Source organism: Nyctereutes procyonoides, unplaced genomic scaffold, assembly GCF_905146905.1.
Source record: "Nyctereutes procyonoides isolate TBG_1078 unplaced genomic scaffold, NYPRO_anot_genome, whole genome shotgun sequence".
In the NCBI taxonomy this organism is placed as follows: domain Eukaryota; kingdom Metazoa; phylum Chordata; class Mammalia; order Carnivora; family Canidae; genus Nyctereutes; species Nyctereutes procyonoides.
Window position 1 is genome coordinate 6,912,590 of NW_026575030.1, and position 16,962 is coordinate 6,929,551.

Here is a 16,962-nt window from a genome sequence, read left to right on the forward strand (position 1 = left end):
TATGAGTGTATATAGCAAAGGAACCTGTTCTAGATTGGGGGCGGGGGAGGTGGCTAATGGAAGCTTTTTTTTTTTTTTTAATTTATTTATTCATGAGAGACACACAGAGAGAGGCAGAGACACAGGCAGAGGGAGAAGCAGGCTCCATGCAGGAAGCCCGACGTGGGACTCGATCCCAGGATGTGGGGATCACGCCCTGGGCCAAAGGCAGATGCTCAACTGCTGAGCCACCCAGGCGTCCCTAATGGAAGCTCTCTTGAAGAGGTTTGGTAGAATTGAGATCTGAAAGATGAATATGGATTAAGTAGGTAAGGAGAGAAAGGGAAGAGCTTTCCAGCCTGAAGGAAAGGCCCCATGATAGGAGGAAGCATAATATGTATGAAAAAAATCTGAGGGAAAGTCAGAGGGGCTAGAACAGAAAGAACAAGGAATAAAGTTAGGCTGGATAGCTGGGACAGGTCCCCATGGGGGGGCTATAGGGTTCTATCTTTACCAAAAGGGGAATGAAAACCAATTAATGGGAACATTCAAAGACCACAATAGGTGACGGTGAAAGTGACAGTGAAACTAGGGCAGAAGAGATGGAGTACTGGCAACCTTCTGAGGATGACATCAGGAAGCACAATCATGTCCTGCTCCACCAATTCCATACCACACCCATCAGATCCAGGATCTAGGCCAGATGGCCTGAGAGCCAGACCATGTAGGAATTCTGATGTGCAGAGGACAAGAAATCACATAAAGGCTCTCACCTGAACAACAGGAAATATATGAATAAAATCCATGCCCTGGATCTGGTGGGGCTCCAGCTGGTGTGGACACTTCATCCTTGGCAGGACTGAGACGATCTTTTCTGATAGCGCTCTGTTCGGAAAAAACAACAAGCAAAGAGTGAGAATACACTAAGTGGCCCTTAAGACATCTCTCAAGTCTGGGCAGCATTCCAGAAGAATCTGGGGCTTTTCAACACCAGACCATGACCAAGCTTCTCTTGGCTGGCTGCAAAATGAGAAATATAAGCACTGTTTAGATGTGCGTGTATGCGTGCATCTAAGGCCACACTGCAGCTTTCATAGTTTATTCTAGAATTTTGTTCTCCCTTTTTTTTTTAATTTTTATATTTATTTATGATAGTCACAGAGAGAGAGAGAGAGAGAGAGAGGCAGAGACACAGGCAGAGGGAGAAGCAGGCTCCATGCACCGGGAGCCCGTTGTAGGATTCGATCCCGGGTCTCCAGGATCGCGCCCTGGGCCAAAGGCAGGTGCCAAACCACTGCGCCACCCAGGGATCCCTCCCTACCTTTTTTATATTAAAACATACTGTTTCTTTATGAAATTATAGTGATGTTTGAGGTAGCAATTATTATTTAATATCTTCACATGGTAAAATAAAAAGTTATCAGTGCCTCATTGTCTTTTATATTTCATTTTACTGACCTACATTTTCAAAAAAACCTGGGAACCACTAGGTCACACATTAAAAAAACTTGTTCTAAATAGCATTCAGGCCACAAATAATTACCAGGGCCTGTGCTGGGTGCCCAGAATATTAAGACAAAACACAGGGACTTATGCTTAAAAAAAAAAAAATGGAGTTCTCCACTCTGGTATAAAAGTATTTTTAAAATAAAAAATAGCCTTTCATTTTTTTTTGATACTTTGAAATTAACCTTAGATTTGAGGAAACCATGTCCTTGTTCTTTTTTTCCAGAGAGCAGAATTTTTCTGTTTCTCATGAGGGGTTATTTGATCTCTCCCTGATACCTTGCTTCAGTCCTATGAAACATCTGGGAGTAGAGGGGGGAAGAACAGGGCTCCCTGAGACCCCAGAGCATTCTTCTTGCTCATTCTTCTTGCATCCTCCCCCTGCTCCCTGGACCTGGGTGGGACAGCTTTATGGCAGGAGTGATAGAGTGATCTGTGTGCAAGTCCACCACCATAGATTTAAGTTTCCTTCTCTACTCAGCTGATATTTGATCTCCAAGTGTCTGGTTCCTGTTTCTTACATCTTAATTGGATCAGATTCAAGAGGAAACAGCAGAAGTTATTTAGTGAGTCTGCCTTGAGAAACAGTCACAAGGCATGGCCTTGTGGGGCCATATGGAGAAATGGGGGCTTCTGGCTCAGCTTACATAGATAGTTTAGGTTATAGTCCCATCTAAAACCCTTTAAAAATTTTTTAGCCAGTTACAGCCACGACTATGGTCTTGTCTACAAGTGAGCACTATTTCCTAATAGAGGAAAGCCCCAGTGAACAAGGTCCCCAGGTCTTACTAGACGCTTCAAATACAGCAAGTCTAGGTCTACCTAAAGTGTTCCTTGTTCAAAGAAATCTTGTATGCTTTAGTCTCTCTGTAGCTCCATAATCCTTCCCAAGAGACAGACACCCTTAAGACCAACATATAACAAAGGCCTGGGTGAGAGCAATTATTGTCTTACCTATGCTTCCCTTAGTAAGTTCCATCCCCTTGGTCTTAGCAGAAACTAAATAAACTCTAGGGAGAAAAGCTAGGGAGCTCCCCAGGGAATGGTCCCTGGAGAACACACTACAAACCTACGTTTATTACTAGACAGTAGCTTTACATGGTGTCACCAAGGTTAAAACTGCTAAGAGAAATATCCACACCCCCAGTTCCATGGATCATAATATCAATGTCAAGCCCAATATGTTAAGGGTAAAAAATATGGACATGGGAAGATGGATAGTCTACAGCATACACTCACAAAGGGAGGGAGCATTCACCTCCCAGAAGGGAAGCCTACAGGAGAACATTTTCATCCCCAGCAGAGGGAGTACATATGTGAATTATCCAAAAGGTCTGAGACACGGAAGGAAACTGTCCTGTAGCTCTCAGCCACTACAACTGTCGCTCCTTTCTGAGAAGTCTGTCTTTAGGACACATGTGTCTTTTTTGCTATGAGATGTGTGGCTGCCTCAGTGGGGAAGCCTATGGCTGTCCAGCTGCTGCTGCGCTCAAATAGGATAGTTTGGTAGGCAAGTATTAACAAACTCAATTGGTAGCATATCTAAGGCTCTCTCTATAACATACTTTATTTTTTATTTTAATCTCTATCAGACTCCCATGCTTTAATTTCTTTGAAACTTGTGAGGATAAGAGACTGGTGCCTCATTGGCCTTGCTCCCTAAACTCCAAGCTTAGCAAATGAAGATGACCCTAAGTTGGCATCCTTGCTCAGGGTAGGTATTAACTATTAATATAATTGGGGCATTTCTGCTCAGTTATATTTTGTTTCAGTGAGAGGAAAGCTCCCCCTAGTGGCTGCAGATCTGAGTCTGCATAGGGTCACTGGTTGCACAGAACCATTCAGTAGCTTAAAAATAAGAGGCTGGGACCTCCAACACTATCTAGCCAACCCTCTCTACCTTCAGACCAACTTGTCTCTGGCCACTGCTTAGAGACTGACTATTTTCCAAGTTAATAAAGGCCCTGAGGGAAGGATTCCCGGGGTCATCTTAGGGTTTATAAGCCTCTTAAACCCGCTTCCCATGAATCACTGCCAAGACTGAGGTCTTGTTCAGCAGCATATGGAAGCAGCTGGAGGAAAAACGTTGCTGGGCCAAGGGAGGGACGTGGGGGAGACACAGGCAGGCTAAGGGTAGGGGGCAAAAGTTAGGATTTCTTGTAGAAGCCTACCAGACCCTATCTGTTTCTCCCTGGAGCTCAGGGTAGATTCTCTGACTTTCTGAAAATCTGGGAAAGTGACAAATGCAGAGGTCCTCAGTCAGGCTTCCTAACCTAAGATTTTAACAGTCACTACAGGTGATTGGTTTGATTCCTTCAGTTTTTAGCTTTGCACAGTGGCAGTATTGTAGCCAATGAGGTTTATCTGAGGCACGATTATTGTTAATTGATTCCTTTAGTTTTTAAGACTGTTCAGTACAGTACACTGCTTCCTCCCCTACTGCAAACAGTTTGAAAGAAAGTGAATTAAACTAAATTCCAGCTCCATCATCAGCTCTGGGGCTTTTGGCAAGTCACCTGATCCCTCTGGTCCAATACTCTCATCATACAATGAGGAATAATGCCTGTCCTACTTACTAAAACTTGTTGTGAAGGTAAAATAGTAAAATGCATGCACAAGTCCTCTGTACATAGGTGCCTACTTGTGTGTTGCTGAACTCAATTATAAGTCTAAAATCTCATGATCTCTGAGCACAGACTCTGTACTAATGGAGCTTTAGGACAGGCTGGGAGGGTAGAAGGAGGATGTAGGTAGAAGCTCATGAAACTCTCAAAAAAAAAAAAAAATCAAAAGAACAAAAAGGCCTCAATTGGGCACGCATAGAAAATAGCCTAAAAGATAATCAAGCCCTCAAAAGGCAAGTGCACTCCCCAGACAATGCTACCTGGCCCCCCAACACATCAGCTAGGACATACTGAGGCACTGCAAATATAAGGCAGTGGTAGTCTAACTTGCACCTATAGAGAAACTCTGTGGAGAGGAACCTCAAACACAGAATATACTACAAAACCAAACAGAAAAGATTTTTGAATAATTCAGTATATTTTGGCTATTGCTTTTCTCTTACAGATGTTGAGACCCAAATGCCTGATGCACTGCTCAGAGTCTGGAGGACCATGAGTTATGCAAACCCCTGTACCAAGCTTTGCACACAGTTATAGTTCATGGCTCTGCACTTAAAAGCACATCAAGTACTTACCAGAGAACATAATACTATATATTCTCAACTCTATCCAAATCCTTTGGGGCCACGTGTTTCAGAATTCAGAACTTTTTTAGATGTTTGCATTTTCCTGTACCTAAGAGGCATATATTATTATATATTACGTAGAGCCCAAGTGAAGTCTATACTTGAAGAAATTATTATTTCTGCAGCAAAACTTATGAATATTCAGGAATCCATCAAAACCCTAGAAGAGAACACCGGCAGCAACTTCTTTGACCTTGGCCACAGCAACTTCTTGTTAGACACGTCTCCAAAGGTAAGGGAAACAAAGGCAAGAGTGAACTACTGGGACTTGATTAAGGAGCCTCGATGTCCATCTATAACATGAATGGATAAAGAAGATGTGGTATATATATATACAATGGAATATTACTCAGCCATTAGAAACAACAAATACCCACCATTTGCTTTGATGTGGATGGAATTGGGGGGTATTATGCTGAGTGAAGTAAGTAAATTGGAGAAGGGCAATCATTATATGGTTTCACTGATACAGGAAATATAAGAAATAGTGAAAGGGACTATGGAGGAAAGGAGGGAAAATGAGTGGGAAAAATTAGAGATGGTGACAAAACATGAGACTCCTAACTCCGGGAAACAAACAAGGTGTAGTGGAAGGGGAGGCAGGCCGGGGGATGGGATGACTGGGTGATGGGCACTGAGGCCCAGGCACGTGACAGGATGAGCACTGGGTGTTATACTATATGTTGGCAAATTGAACTTCAATTAAAAATAAATAAAATAAAATAAATTAAAATAAAATAAAATAAAAGCTTTTGCATAGCAAAGGAAACATCTGACAAAATCAAAAGGCAACCTACAGAATGTGCAAATGACACATCAGATAAAAGTACATCCAAAAATCTATAAAGAACTTATGACACTCAACACCCAAAGAATAATCCAATCAAGAAATGGGCAGATTACATGAACAGACATTTCTCCAGAGAAGACATACAAATGGCCAACAGACACATGAAAAAATGTTCCATATCACTCGGCATTAGGAAATACACATCAAAACTACAGTAAGATACCACCTCACACCAGTCAGAATGGCTAAAATTAACAAGTCAGGAAATGACAGATGTTGGTGAGGACACAGAGAAAGGGGAATCCTCTTCACTGTTGGTGGGAATGCAAGCTGGTAAAGCCACTCTGGAAGACAATATGGAAGCTCCTCAAACAGTTGAAAATAGAGCTACCCTATGACCCAGCAATTGCACTACTAAGTATTTACCCCAAAGATACAAATGTAATGATCCAAAGGAGCACCTGCTCCCCAATGTTTAGAGCAGCAATGTCTACAATAGCCAAACTATGGAAAGAGCCCAGATGTCCATCGACAGATGAATAAAGATGTATATACACACACACACACAATGGACTACTACTCAGCCATCAAAAAAAATAAAATCTTGCCATTTGTAATGACATGGAACTGCAGGGTATTATGCTAAGTGAAGTAAGTCAGTCAGAGAAAGACAATTATCATATGATCTCCCTCATATGTGGAATTTAAGAAACAAAACAGAGGATCACTGGGGAAGAGAGGAAAAAAATAAAATGAACAGAGAGGGAGACAAACCATAAGAGACTTAAACATAGGAAACAAATTGAGGGTCACTGGAGGGGAGGAGGGTCAAGGGATGGGGTAACTGGATGATGGGCATTAAGGAGGGCATGTAATGTAATGAGCACTGGGTATTATGTAAGTCTGATGAATCACTGACCTCTACCTCTGAAACCAATAATGTATTTTATGTTAACTAATTGAATTTAAATAAAATTTTTAAAACTTAATGAATATTCACCCAAGTGGGATCACTATAAATAGCTTTAAGTTCAGGTCATGTTTTGTTTCCAAATGAGTTTTGTATCCACACTTTGAAAGAAAAAGCCTGTTTTCGTTATTTTTTGGATTTGAGATTAAGAATCTGCATAAAAAACACTGCTCCAGTATCTATTAAGAGTACTGTCACTGATAGGGAAGTACCATAACACCCAAGGTGAAAAAGGGGTTAAGAGTCACCATAAAAAACTTCAAGGGAGGGGATCCCTGGGTGGCGCAGTGGTTTGGCGCCTGCCTTTGGCCCAGGGCGCGATCCTGGAGACCCGGGATCGAGTCCCACGTCGGGCTCCCGGTGCATGGAGCCTGCTTATCCCTCTGCCTGTGTCTCTGCCTCTCTCTCTCTCTCTCTCTCTCTCTCTCTCTCTGTGTGTGTGACTATCATAAATAATAAATAAAAAAAAAAAACTCCAAGGGAATTCAGGAAGAAGGGATACATAGAACCTAAGAAATGATAAAACTGGTGTAGAACGAATGCAATTGAAAGAAATCCCAGCAAAGCAAGAGTGCCACAGGTGTAGAAAATAATCACTTAAACTGAAAAAGAGGCTTCAATCAAGAGTGTCCTCGAGAAGATAGTAAATTTATGTTAATAGACTAAGAATCTGGCTGATCTGAGCTACAGGTAAAGCTATGTGCTTCCTTGTCAAGATATAAAAAAGGCAATCAGAAACTCAAGGAAAATAAGCTATAAAAATATGATGCAAATTACAGTGTGCCTGATTTTTAGTGACTTTTCATAGAGACCACCTCCACTTGCTCAGCCCAAGCACCTCAGAACTTGGGTTCTGACTCCTCTCTTATTCACACTCAAATCCAATTTGTCATGACATCCTGTTGTTTCTACCTTTAAAACAGATCCAGAATCCCTCTATTGCTAGCCCACTGTCCTGGCCACCATCTTCTTCTGTAAGCATGGCTACAGTATGCTAAAGAATCTCCCTGCTGCCAATTTCACCCCCTTAGTCAGTAATCAGAGGGTTCCTTCTGAAATCGATTATGAACAGATTATGTTCCTCTTCTGCTCTAAACCCTTCAAGAATTTCCCATCTCACTTGGAGTAAACTCTATTCTGACCTACAAAGCTCAACCTGATCTGGCCTCCATAAAATCTGCACCTCTCCCATTGCTCTCCCCACCTCACTGCACTCCAGGTAAACTTCTGTTTGGAACCTCCACACTCATGATCTCCTTTTCTCTCAGGTCTTAGCTCCCATATCACCTTCTCAATGAGGCCACACTGACCTAAAGTTAGACAACTGCCTCCAAACCTTCATATACCTTCCCAGCTACAATTTCTTTTCATAGCACATACTACTTCTATGTATAACTCAATTATTTATTAAATTATTTATGGTCTGTCTCCCCCCAAAAAACTCTAAGCTCTGTGAGGGTAGGACATTTTTAGTAAAATATCCAAAGTACCCAGAACAATGCCTGACCCATAGTAGGGACTCAATAAAATATTTGGTGAGTCAATGAATAAATGAAGATTCCTTTTGACTCTAATATTTTGAATATTCTCCATCAAAGAGCACTATCATGGTCCAGAAGATTACATTTCTTTTTCTCTGGCACCATCACAATTCTGTTCTTACTGTAATCACTTTATAGATTTACTTTTAGAATCTATCTGTAGATAAAGCATGAACAATTTAATTGTGATTACAGAACAGATTATAAATACTATGCCCTGAACATTGTAAGAGTAATGATATGATGGTAGATGTAGGCTGAAAAGAAGGAAAAATGGATAGTAAAACATTTACCCTACATAGCTAGGAACCAGGAGAAACCATCTGATGTAAATGAGTCAAAAAAGTGATCATAGAAAAAAAAACAGATAATAATCACAAAACTGGAAGATGGAAGACAAAAGGGATATAGTGAGTAGTGTAGGTAAGCTAAATTCCTCCTATCAGACTTGAATGAAACGTACATGGTTAAAGATGTAGAAGTGAGCTCTCTGAAAAATCTAAAACCTAAACTCAAAGCTGATTCTTTCTGGGGAATAAAACCAGGGTACAGAATAGGAACAGGAGGAGAGACATTAGCTGTGTATTGGAACCCTTTGGCAGTATTATTTTTTATTTCATGGATGTAGCACCTACACAATAGAAACAAAAAAACTCAAACACACAAGGATAAAAATCTACCTCTGGATTTAGCCTAACTAGCAGAGAGCAGAACCATATGCCCAGATTCTGTCCCACTGATTCCCAGTGAAGGACTTTTCACTACAGGTCACTGGGTACGATGCCACAGTCCCAGAATGACAGATGCTACAGATGTAGAGCTCTGCTAGTCATGGCTAGGCACTGATGAGCAGCGTCCAGAGAACAATACGTCCTCTTTAATGAGGAGCCGAGAGATACACTTTGGTCTTATTATTAAGAATTTCGGTGATTCTGTGGGCCCAATTTTTCTTCTGTATGGAAACTGTGAATTGGGTAATTTATCATGTTTTTCTCTTTTTGTTGGCTGCCAGAAAGCTTAGAGCCAAATCTGTGGCCCATCCTCAGGAAAACAAGGCATGTTGTGGCCCATGACGAATATTGTAGCCTTTTCCCCAACTCCATTTGTTTTCCGTCTGCTTTGCTTCCCCTTTTCTCTATCACTGCTTCTTATGCATATTTGCAAACCACCTTTAATCCATTTGGAAGAGTTTTTTCCTGGGGGAGGATAAGGCCTCAGAAAAATGATTAAATAAGTCACAGATGCACACAAATCTGAAAACACAAATCCCTGACAGATAATGGAACTGAGGCTTGTCCAAGGTCATACAGCGCCCAATGGCAGGGCTGGGCAGAACCAGGGATCCTTAGTGGTCTAATGAAGTCACCAAGTTATGGTGAGCTATGGAAGACTGGGCAGCATACACTCAGGTGAAACCTCTAGCAAGGAGTCCACGCTGCCTTCTCTCAATGGCAGGCAAAGTGAGGCTCTGCCTTACACAGAGGCAGTGGGGAGGGAAAGATTCTCTCCTCACCCTATTCAACTTCCATCCAATACATTCCTTCCAGCTGCCTTTGGACAGAGAGAAACTAAGCAGCTACTGGAAACTATTAGAGTATTAGAAAAACTATTTGAGTTACTGAACATCACTAATCATCAGGAAAATGCAAATCAAAACCACAATGTGATAGTACCTCACACTTGTTGGAATGGCTAAACTCAAAGAAACTAAAGATAACTGACATCAGCAAGGCTATGGAGGAAAAGGAATCTTTGTCCACTGCTGGTGAAATTATAAATTGTTACAGCCCCTATGGAAAACAGTATGGACATTCTTCAAAAAAATTTAAAAAATCATAGAACTGTCATATGATCCAACAATTTCACTTGTGAGCATTTACCAGAAGGAAATGATGTCAGTATATCCAAGAAATATCTGCACCCCCACGTTCACTGCAGAATTATTCACAATAGCCAATCACTGAAACAACCTAAGTGTCCATGCATGGATGAACGAACACACACACACTGGAATATTATTCAGCCATAAAAGAAAAAAGGACATCTTGCCATTTGCAACATGAACGGACTCTGAGGGCATTATACTAAGTGAAATAAATCAGAGAAAAAACAAATACTGTACAATTTCATGTGTATATGGAGTCCAGCATAACTGAATTCATAGAAACAGAGAACACATTAGTGGCTGCCGGAGGCAAAAGGGTGGGAGCTGAGGGAAATGGGTAAAGGGAGACAATAAGTACAAAACGTACTTGCAGTTATAAGATAGGTAAGTGGGGATGTGATCTACAGCATGGTGACTAGAATTAACAACACCATATTGTATACTTGAAAGCTGCCAAGACAGTAGGTGTTAAAAGTCCATACCATAAGAAAAAACATTTACAACTATGTGCGGTGATGGATGTTAACTAAATTTACTGTGATCATTTTGCAATATATATATATATCAAAACATTATGTAGTACACCTTAAATTAATACAATATTATAGGATGATAATCTCAATGAAACTAGGGAAAAGAGAGAGAGAGAGAGTGTTAAAAAAAAATAGTCTGAGCATTAAATGACTCATGCTAACTATGTGACCATGGCTTCTATCAACCTCAATTTCATAATACATAAAAGTGTGATAATACCTGTTGCAATGAAAATTAAAATAAAACATGCAAAGTGTTTGGCACAACTTTTGGCATATAGTAGACACTCAAAAGTTAGCTCCCTTCACCCCCTTTAGGCTCTTCTATGGCAAACCCTGACAACTTACATTTTTTGTCCTATTGTAGAGTTTTCCTGAAAGAGCAAATCAACGTCTATGTCAAAGCTGCAAGTGGTAATGCACCAAGTCATTCCTCCTACTACCTGCAAGACACAAAGAAAGTATCTGTTTTCTCTTTCTAGCTTGGGGATAGGGGAAGAAATGGAAGGTAGAAAAAAAAACAAGTAGTTTTTACAGAATCAATGACTACACAAAAATACATATCTTTTGAGAGAGTATATGTGTTCTTCTGACTCCATCAACTACAATTCATCTAAAATAGCACCAATGAATAAAACTCTCCACAGTGACGTTAATGTATCTGTACCATCCAATACGGTGGCTACTAGCCACATACGGCTACTGAGCACCTGAAATGTGGCTAGTGTGACCAAGAAGCTGACTTACACTAAGACATGGGCACACCATTCACAGATCCTCTTTATACTGAGAGGGATGGACATTAATTCTCAGCCAGGAGAAGTCTTAATCCAGTTTCAGGGATGTGCCAGACTCCAGAGGAATTGTATGTTTTACAGATCACAGACAGGTTAGTAGCAAGGCTGACATTTGTGGCTCATTACTGAATTTCCATACATTTTATTTTTTTCATGTATCTAAAGGAGAGGAGAATCCCTGCTCTACTTTTCTCATAGGATTTCTCAGAGATGCAAATGAGACTGAGGCTAAAACACCACTTCGAAACAAAATCCTTTTCAGGCACAGCTTGATGTTAGAAAAAACAATAGGGACTCTTATCCTTGGCTGTGTTTTAGACACACATGAGATGCCTATAAAATACAGATTCCAGGCCCCAGCCCAGTTCTAACCAAAATATCAAAGGGCAAGGCCTCAACATCTGTATTTACAACAATCCACAGTGATTGTTATGCAAGGCCAGGCTGTGGCCCACTGAAGCACTCAACACTTTCTTCCACCAGGAAAGCTTTCCTGCTGTCTGATCTGGAAGCTTCATCTCTGCTGCACTTACTGCATTGTGACACTTATTCTACATATGTTGCTTTACCTGTCTTCCTTCCCTATGCTATAGAAGCTGGGCTCCCTGAGTCTTATCTCTGTGCCCTCAACACTTATTACTATGCCTTGTGCTTAATTCTTGAAGGTTCTGCTGAATTAACAGATTTCATCCCATAGTGACTTCTCTCTCCTCTAAAATCAGAATTTACCATCATTAGAATATCTGGCAATTGTGAGCATACTGACTTGGGACAGCTCCTTATTAACTTGGATTATTTTATCTTACATAAGCTTTATCTTTCCACCCAAACTGTAAGTTCCTTAAAAGGAAGAACTATTTCTAATGCTTCTTTGCACTTCCCAAAGATCTGTACACAGAAAAGGAATTCACAGCATATCTGCTGATAGATTTTTATTTTCTTTTAATAGGAAATTGGAACAATTCTAATAACAAACGTGAATCAGAAAGAAATATGGACACTGGATAAAGTAAAAACACAATCTCTTCCTCTTTTCTCAACCCTGGTAAGCCATGTCACTCCAACAAAACACAGCCTAATGGCTAGTAAGGTTTCCTCTTACCTTGTCAAAAGGTGATAAACCTTTAATTCTTGCCCTGAAATACCCAGCTGCCACCAAAAGCTCCAGAATTTCAGTTAGCTTGACATTTTGTTCTTCATCTTCTCTTGTTTCTACCTAAAACAAAAGGTAAAAGTTAGGCTGGTAAAAGCTACCTTGAGTACAGGACCACTGGGTGCATCCTCTGATGCCACAATTTAATAGCTAAGGAGCAGGTGACATTGGCTATTATCACTGTGTTCATGCAGGAGCATGGAGACACAGTGCTGCCAGAGTCACAAAGAATAGCATTCCTCAGGCCTCCATGAGCTGTGTTAATCGTCACAGGTGGCAGAAGACACACACAGGTAGTACAGATTACTTATCCGGTGCTGAAGGAACCCAGGGACAGGAAAATTACAGCACATCACCTCCCTGTTCTCAAACACGCCGTTTCCTTGACAGGTTCCTGACTATGTTATAAACTCCTTACAGACAAAAACAAAGTGTTGGGGTTTTTTTTAAACTGTATATACAATCGGTCCCAGAAGCTACTGACAAACAATGCAAGAACAAAGAAGGGAGTTCAAATATGTATCTTTCTCTGCACTTCTCTTTTTGATCTCTAAAGCAAATATAAGGAGGGTTTTCAACCTAGATACACTGAAAGGTGATTACTGCCACATAATGAGATTGCCTTAAAAATAATAAATTCATCTCATGTATTTAAATAGGAACCTGACTTTAAAATTTTAAGTTCAAGCTTACCTTCACTCCCAGATGTTGATATACAACTTAAAACCACTGAAATATTCTAATACTTTTGCCACCATCTACTTTCAGGAACTGTACCTTCCCTCTCTTCTGTTACTATAGAACATTAAAAAACCACTTCTCTACCTAAAACACGACCAACGTATAGCTGGCTCGAATTCTTGTACCTACCTCTGACTATTCCCTCACCCAACATGCCTGTGAAATCTTCCTTTACTATGTGTGTCACATTTATCCTCCCCTCCCTTTTATTTACACTTCATGCCAGGACTATTGCAATTGCCTCTCAATCTTTCTTCTCTTAATCTGTTTTCCTCAGTCCTTCCTAAATCACAGCTTCCGCATCATCCCTCTTTTGCTCATCCCCTAGTCCTTATCATTAATGCATCATACACTGTCTGTAAGATAAACTCCAAAGTTTTTGGTTTGGCATTCAGATCTTTGGCTGCAAACTATCATTTCAGCTTCACCCTTTACCTCCCCTCAAAACAATCCAGTCATGGCTATGGCCCACCTCAAGCATGGCTCATTCCCATTTCTTCACTGTTCACACCCCTTCCCTTCTCCTGATATTCTCTACTCACCCAGAAACAATTTTCAAATTCTAGCTCCTATTTGATGCCAACCCTGACAAACGGTCACTCCTCTGCATTTCCATTTTATTTATAGTTCTTGCCATTCATACAATTAAGTATCAACCTCTTCTGAGTAAAATGTCTGGTGTTAATATATATGCCTTTCTTTTGAAATGGGCTATTAGCTAGATCAGGAGAGGATCCATATATTATTCAGTCATGTTTACACCTCTTCAGAAGTAGCAGTAAGGCTCAAAGGACAATTAAATATGGAATGACATATTCAATCATTACAATAAAGTACATGACCTATGCCAGTCGTGGATTAACAAAATGTTTTCATAGTCATGACACTGATAATGGAAATTCAAGTTTATTTTGAAGTACAAATTGCCAAGAGAGGGAGCTAACATATTAACAAGTAGTTGAACAAAGAATTATTAAAATGATTGACAATCTCTTGCAATAGGGGGTGGTGAAGGTGACAGCTTGTTTTACTTCTCTCTCAAGTAACCCTGGTCCAGCCTATCAGAGCATTCCCAAGTTTTTGGTGGACATGCAAAAATAATGTTAACTATTCACACCTTTTCTTCCTTCGCAAAAGGCCTGACAGTTAAGCAACATCTCTAAGTGGCGAGACTCAGAGAAAAGAGAAGGTAAATAGTAATATGATTCACAAAGATGGAGCAGAAAAGAAAAATGAGATGATACAAGCATTTTCTTAAAACTCCCAGGATGTAAAACAGGAACCCTTCATTTGGTCAGTCATCACTTATCATGACACTTCCAAGAAAAGGAGATTTCATCCCAGGAGAACCATTTCTGCCTCCACTTGTACCTAAAGGATACCCACTGACCAACCCCAAGGCAGATGCATGGCCTATGTTCTTTATCCACTCACCCCCGGAATGGAGAAGTATATACACTTTTGCAATATAACCTGTGAAATAACTTCCTGGTGCAAGACACTGAATGGAGAATATAAGACTCCATATTGACTTCACAGATTAAAACACTGAAACAAAATGAAAACAGCCACTAGGCAACACACAGTGACTGAACGCATACCCTCTTTTGAGGGTATAAAAAGTCATCAGATTGGCTAATACATCTGTTAAAAAGAATAAAGTTCTGATAAAGATGAATGACTATGAGCTCTTAGACCAGGCATGCTAAATTTTCATTTGCTCTGTACTGTAGTTCATGTAAACTAGAGGGCAAAGCCAAGTCTAGCTGTCTTCCTCTCCTTCACAAACATAAAGGGTTTAAAAAATTGAATCTAAGGAATTAACTGGATTAGTGACAATCTAATGACACACACTATCCATGTTTGTATGCATTATTCTTTTAACTAAATGTTAATAATTTAACTATATTTACTCTTTATGCCTATTAATTGCCAAGAACTGTCTTAGGCTCCTAGAAAAGTGACAAATCAGACCCAGCCTCCTAGCAGTCACAGAAGGGTTAAACAACACCGAGGACCGAGTTCCTTTTTATTCTAGAAAGACACCCCCCCCCCATTTATAGTACTGTGGGGCACTGAATTGGAGGGATTTAAGGAACCTGAGAGGCCAGAGGGAGTCTAGAGCATAAGGCCAGGCAAAAACTTGAGGAGAGCTAAAATAAACAAGTGGCAACAAAGAAATGTCAAGTATCACGATACAGTTCTGTCTTCACAATGCCCCATTCCGTCGATGTAAGTAAGGTCTTACCTAATATGAGGGTTCTGACAACATGACATTTCTTAGGTTTACCTACAATTCCAACAAAATGGACTTAGGTTCTGGGATCACACACTGACAGATAAGTCTGTCTTTCCATCACTATGTCCCCAGCTTTCACGCACAGAATAGTGGTCCCTCCATCAGTGGGTACTTGTGGGATGAAAGAATTGAGGGCTGGCAGAGAGTGGGGTGGCGTGGTGGGGGCACAGGCGGTCAAAAGCGAAGGAACCACTCACCGAGTCAAGCAATCGATCCTGCCACACGCTTGCTTAGGAGCGGGGAAGAGGTGCGGTGTGGATTCCATTTCTTTCCAGAATCGAGTACACTATGCTAGCTCTGGAGTAAATCAAGCGGAGGAAAAGACGCTTGCAAACCACCTAGCTAGCGGCATGACATCTGCAGCCAAAAGCAAACGCTCCTTCCTTTTATTCCCAGGCAACGTGGAAATCCGGAAACCACCGATTATCCTATCCCTCAGGAGCCAGTGAGTGTTTAATAACAAACACCTCTGCAAGGAAAGGCCCCCGCTACGTCCCGGAGCAGCAGCCACGCTTCCGCCGGGCCCCGGCCCCCGGCCCCGCACGGCCCCGCACAGCCCCCCAGCGCCCCCCCCAGCGCCCCCCCCAGGGCCCCCCCCAGCGCCCCCCCAGCCCCCGAACTTCCTGCTGCTGCGGGCACGGGCGAGCCCGCGAGGCGGCGGGAGGCGCCACAAGGTCACCGCCCTCCGCGCCCGGGGCCCGGACCGTCCCGGCGCCGTCTCGTGACTCCCAGCGCGGCGAGCCCCGGGGCGCAGGGGCACTGCCCGCGGGAGCGGGAGCCGGACCCCGGACCCCGGGCCCGCGGGCGGGGGCTGCGCGGGGCGACCACCTCCGTCCCGCGGGCCCGCGGAGCCGCTCGTCAGTCCCCGCGGGGCGGGGGGGGGGGGGCCGGGGCGCACCTGCGAGGGGGGCGGGGCGCCCTGGAGGAGGCCCGGGCCCCGCTCCGCGCGCCGCCCCGCCGGCTCGGCCCTCTCCCAGGAACGCGGGCGAGTCGCGGAGAGGCAGGTCCTTACCTCCGGGAGCCCCTGGCCCTCCGGGCCCCTGGGCAGCCCCATGGTCCTGGGACAGGCGTGCGGCGGCAGCAAGGTCTGCGGGGCGTCGGGGGAAGCTGTCCCCGGCCGCGAAGCTGCTACCGGGGTGGAGGCGAAGCGGGAACTTCCTCCGCCGCCGCCGCCGCCGCCGCCGCCACCCGGGGCCGGGAGCGCGGCGGCCGCGCGGAGCATGCGCGCTGGGCCGGGAGCGCCGCGCCACTGCGCCTGCGCGAGAGCGGCCGGGGCCCGGGGCCCGAGGCCAGGCGGCGGCGGGGAGGCCGAGCTGCTCTCCCGGGGCCGCCGGGCCGCGTCCCGCGGGAGCCTCGCTCCGGAGCTCCGCGGTTTTCTCCGAGGGGCTTTCCCGAAGCGGCGAGTCCTTCGTCTCGGGGAAGTTTTGCACTGTGGCTCCCTCTCTGCGTCCCACGGGCATCCGCCGCCCCAGGTCGGGGTTCTCGGTCCGCTCCGCGAGCGAGCCGGACTTTGAAGCC

General features: G+C 43.2%; 1 protein-coding gene and 1 non-coding gene across 3 annotated transcripts in view; one reads left to right on the top strand and one right to left on the bottom strand.

The window, feature by feature from the left end:
- Nucleotides 1–16,657, bottom strand: part of CCDC93 (coiled-coil domain containing 93) — a 95,926-nt gene extending 79,269 nt beyond the window's left edge. The window contains exons 1-5 of one of the 2 annotated variants that reach the window (XM_055316174.1): nucleotides 16,457–16,657; nucleotides 15,642–15,741; nucleotides 12,354–12,467; nucleotides 10,803–10,897; nucleotides 753–864 (exon numbers count right to left, since the gene is read on the bottom strand). In XM_055316174.1, coding sequence (XP_055172149.1) covers nucleotides 753–864; nucleotides 10,803–10,885 — 195 coding nt within the window. In that variant the 5' untranslated portion in view covers nucleotides 10,886–10,897; nucleotides 12,354–12,467; nucleotides 15,642–15,741; nucleotides 16,457–16,657. The remainder of the gene's footprint in view (nucleotides 1–752; nucleotides 865–10,802; nucleotides 10,898–12,353; nucleotides 12,468–15,641; nucleotides 15,742–16,456) is intronic. The other variant, XM_055316173.1, reaches the window with a different exon arrangement.
- LOC129504040 (U4 spliceosomal RNA) lies at nucleotides 3,810–3,952 on the top strand. The gene has a single exon (XR_008663277.1). It is a non-coding gene; the product is annotated as a U4 spliceosomal RNA (small nuclear RNA).
- Nucleotides 16,658–16,962: the final 305 nt, after the last annotated feature.